Source organism: Octopus bimaculoides, chromosome 28 (assembly GCF_001194135.2).
Source record: "Octopus bimaculoides isolate UCB-OBI-ISO-001 chromosome 28, ASM119413v2, whole genome shotgun sequence".
Classification (NCBI taxonomy): Eukaryota; Metazoa; Mollusca; class Cephalopoda; order Octopoda; family Octopodidae; genus Octopus; species Octopus bimaculoides.
This window is the reverse complement of record NC_069008.1, coordinates 12,739,770-12,742,554: the sequence shown is the minus strand read 5'-3', so window position 1 is coordinate 12,742,554 and position 2,785 is coordinate 12,739,770. Positions and strand designations below refer to the sequence as shown.

Here is a 2,785-nt window from a genome sequence, read left to right as displayed (position 1 = left end):
ATTATTATTTATTATTATTATTATTATTATTATTATTATTATTATTTTGCAAGTGCCCCTGGACTAGCTTTTGTGCGGGTGGCACATAAAAGACACCATTTCGAGCGTGGCCGTTGCCAGTACCGCCTGACTGGCCTTCGTGCGGGTGACACGTAAAAGCACCCACTACACTCTCTGAGTGGTTGGCGTTAGGAAGGGCATCCAGCTGTAGAAACTCTGCCAAATTAGATTGGAGCCTGGTGTTGCCATCCGGTTTCACCAGTCCTCAGTCAAATCGTCCAACCCATGCTAGCATGGAAAGCGGACGTTAAATGATGATGATGATGACACTGTATGAATACGCTTGTGTCTCGGTAAGTGACTTCTTACAGAGAATGATTTACCACAGACATCACAACGATATGGCTTCTCACCTGTATGAACTCGTTTGTGCACAGTTAATTGATCATTTCGAGAGAATGATTTACCACAGATATCACAACGACATGGTTTCTCACCAGTATGAATACGTTTGTGCACTGTTAAGTAATCACTTCTAGAGAATGATTTACCACAGATATTGCAGCGATATGGCATCTCACCTGTATGAATTTGTTTGTGCACAGTTAATTGATTATTTCGAGGAAATGATTTACCACAGATATCACACTGATATAGTTTCCCATCTATATGAATACGTCTGTGCACTGATAAGTAATCACTTCTAGAGAATGATTTACCACAGATATCACAGTGATGTGGTTTCTCTCCAGTATGACTTCGTTTGTGCTTAGCTAGGCAGTTGCTACGAGAGAATAATTTACCACAGATATCACAGTGATGTGGTTTCTCGCCTGTGTGACTACGGTTGTGTTCAGTTAAGCTACTCTTTGAAGAGAATAATTTACCACAGATATCACAGTGATGTAATTTCTCTCCTGTGTGACTTCTTTTGTGTTCAGTTAAGTTACCCTTTGAAGAGAAAGATTTACCACAGATATTACACTGATAGGGTTTCTTTCCTGTATGGATATGTTTGTGTTTTGTTAAGGTACCTCTTTCAGAGAATGACATACTGCAGATATCACAATGATAAGGTTTCTCTCCTGTATGACTTCGTTTGTGTCCAGTTAAAGCACCACTTCGAGAGAATGACTTACCACAAATATCACAACAATATGGTTTCTCACCTGTATGACTACGTTTGTGTGTTGTTACTTGACCACTTTGAGAGAATGCTTTACCACAGATATCACAATGATATGGTTTCTCTCCTGTGTGAATACGTTTGTGTATTGCTAACATGCTAGATCCAGAGTATGATTTACCACAGATACCACAGCGATATGGCTGCTCTCCTGTATGAATACATTTGTGATTAGTTAAGAGATAAGATTTAGAGAACAATTTACCACAAATATTACATCGGTGCAATGGTTTTCCTTTCTTTTTGTTTAAATGACTAGGAAAATTGGTACTTTTAAACTGTGGTTTGAATTTAACCTCTTCCTCGCGTAATTCATTTTCCATTATTTTTCTTTTCCCAAGTTGGCAAGCTGGCAGAATCGTTAGCACGCTGGGTAAAATGCTTAGTTCAAATTCTGCTGAGGTCAACTTTGCCTTCCATTAAGTACCAGTGAACCATTGGGATTGATATATCAACTAATCCCCTCCCAGTAAATTTCAGACCTTGTATCTATTGTAGAAAGGATTATTTTTCTTTTCCCACCCCAACACAGAGATGCTTATTTTCTGTATAGTTTTACCTTCCATTCCTAATAGATATTTCTCTGAATGTGATTTTTGTCTAAATCTACAAAGGTGCAAAACATCTTGTTTATATTCTACACAGTCAAAAAAAAAAAAAAAAAGAACTACTGTCATCAATATGAGTTCAGAGAAAATATTTGCATCTAATTTGCTGAAGATTTATATAATGAGAGTTATGTCTGTTCTGTGTAACATTTTTCTTGAGTCTTTGAATGAAAATAAATATTGATGATCTATATAATTCTTTGATGCCAATGTCATTTGTTATTCTGAAATAGTAGAGAAACAACAGTATAAGATATAGGGGATACTTAAGATATAACAGTATAAATTTTAGTATATTTCTTATAGAAATAAACATTTACCTAAACAAGTGAACAGTTTCAAGACGTATATTTTAACAATGTAGATAAAGAAATATATGTGTAAAGGCATGGGTGTGTGACTTAGAAACTTGCTTCCAAACGTTAGAAACATTAGCACACCGGGCGAAATGCTTAGCGGTATTTCATCTGCCGTTATGTTCTGAGTTCAAATTCCGCCAAGGTTGACTTAACCTTTCATCCTTTCGGGGTCGATAAATTAAGTACCAGTTACGCACTGGGTTCGATGTAATCGACTTAATCCCTTTGTCCGTCCTTGTTTGTCCCCTCTATGTTTAGCCCCTTGTGGGCAATAAAGAAATAAGAAACTTGCTTCCAAATTATGTGGTTCTGGATTCTATCTCACTGTCAGGCACATTGAGGAATTATATATATATCGTATCGTCGTTTAATGTCCGCTTTCCATGCTAGCATGGGTTGGACGATTTGACTGAGGACTGGTGAGACAGATGGCTACACCAGACTCCAATCTGATCTGGCAGAGTTTCTACAGCTGGATGCCCTTCCTAACGCCAACCACTCCGAGAGTGTAGTGGGTGCTTTTACGTGCCACAGGCATGAAGGCCAGGAATTGTCCTCTACTATAACACTGGGTCGACCAAAGCCTTGTGAGAGGATTTGGGAAGGTGGAAACTGTGTGGAGGCATGATGTG

General features: G+C 38.2%; 1 protein-coding gene across 1 annotated transcript; it reads right to left on the bottom strand.

The window, feature by feature from the left end:
* Nucleotides 1-32: 32 nt before the first annotated feature.
* On the bottom strand, nucleotides 33-2,013 carry LOC106874835 (zinc finger protein ZFP2). Its single transcript, XM_052977668.1, has one exon. It carries the CDS (start codon nucleotides 1,507-1,509, stop codon nucleotides 289-291), a length of 1,221 nt encoding a protein of 406 aa, XP_052833628.1. The 5' UTR covers nucleotides 1,510-2,013; the 3' UTR covers nucleotides 33-288.
* Nucleotides 2,014-2,785: the final 772 nt, after the last annotated feature.

What these genes read in the sequence shown, in the direction of transcription:
- LOC106874835 (XM_052977668.1), bottom strand. Translation starts at nt 1,509, where the DNA reads ATGGAAAATGAATTACGCGAGGAAGAGGTTAAATTCAAACCACAGTTT.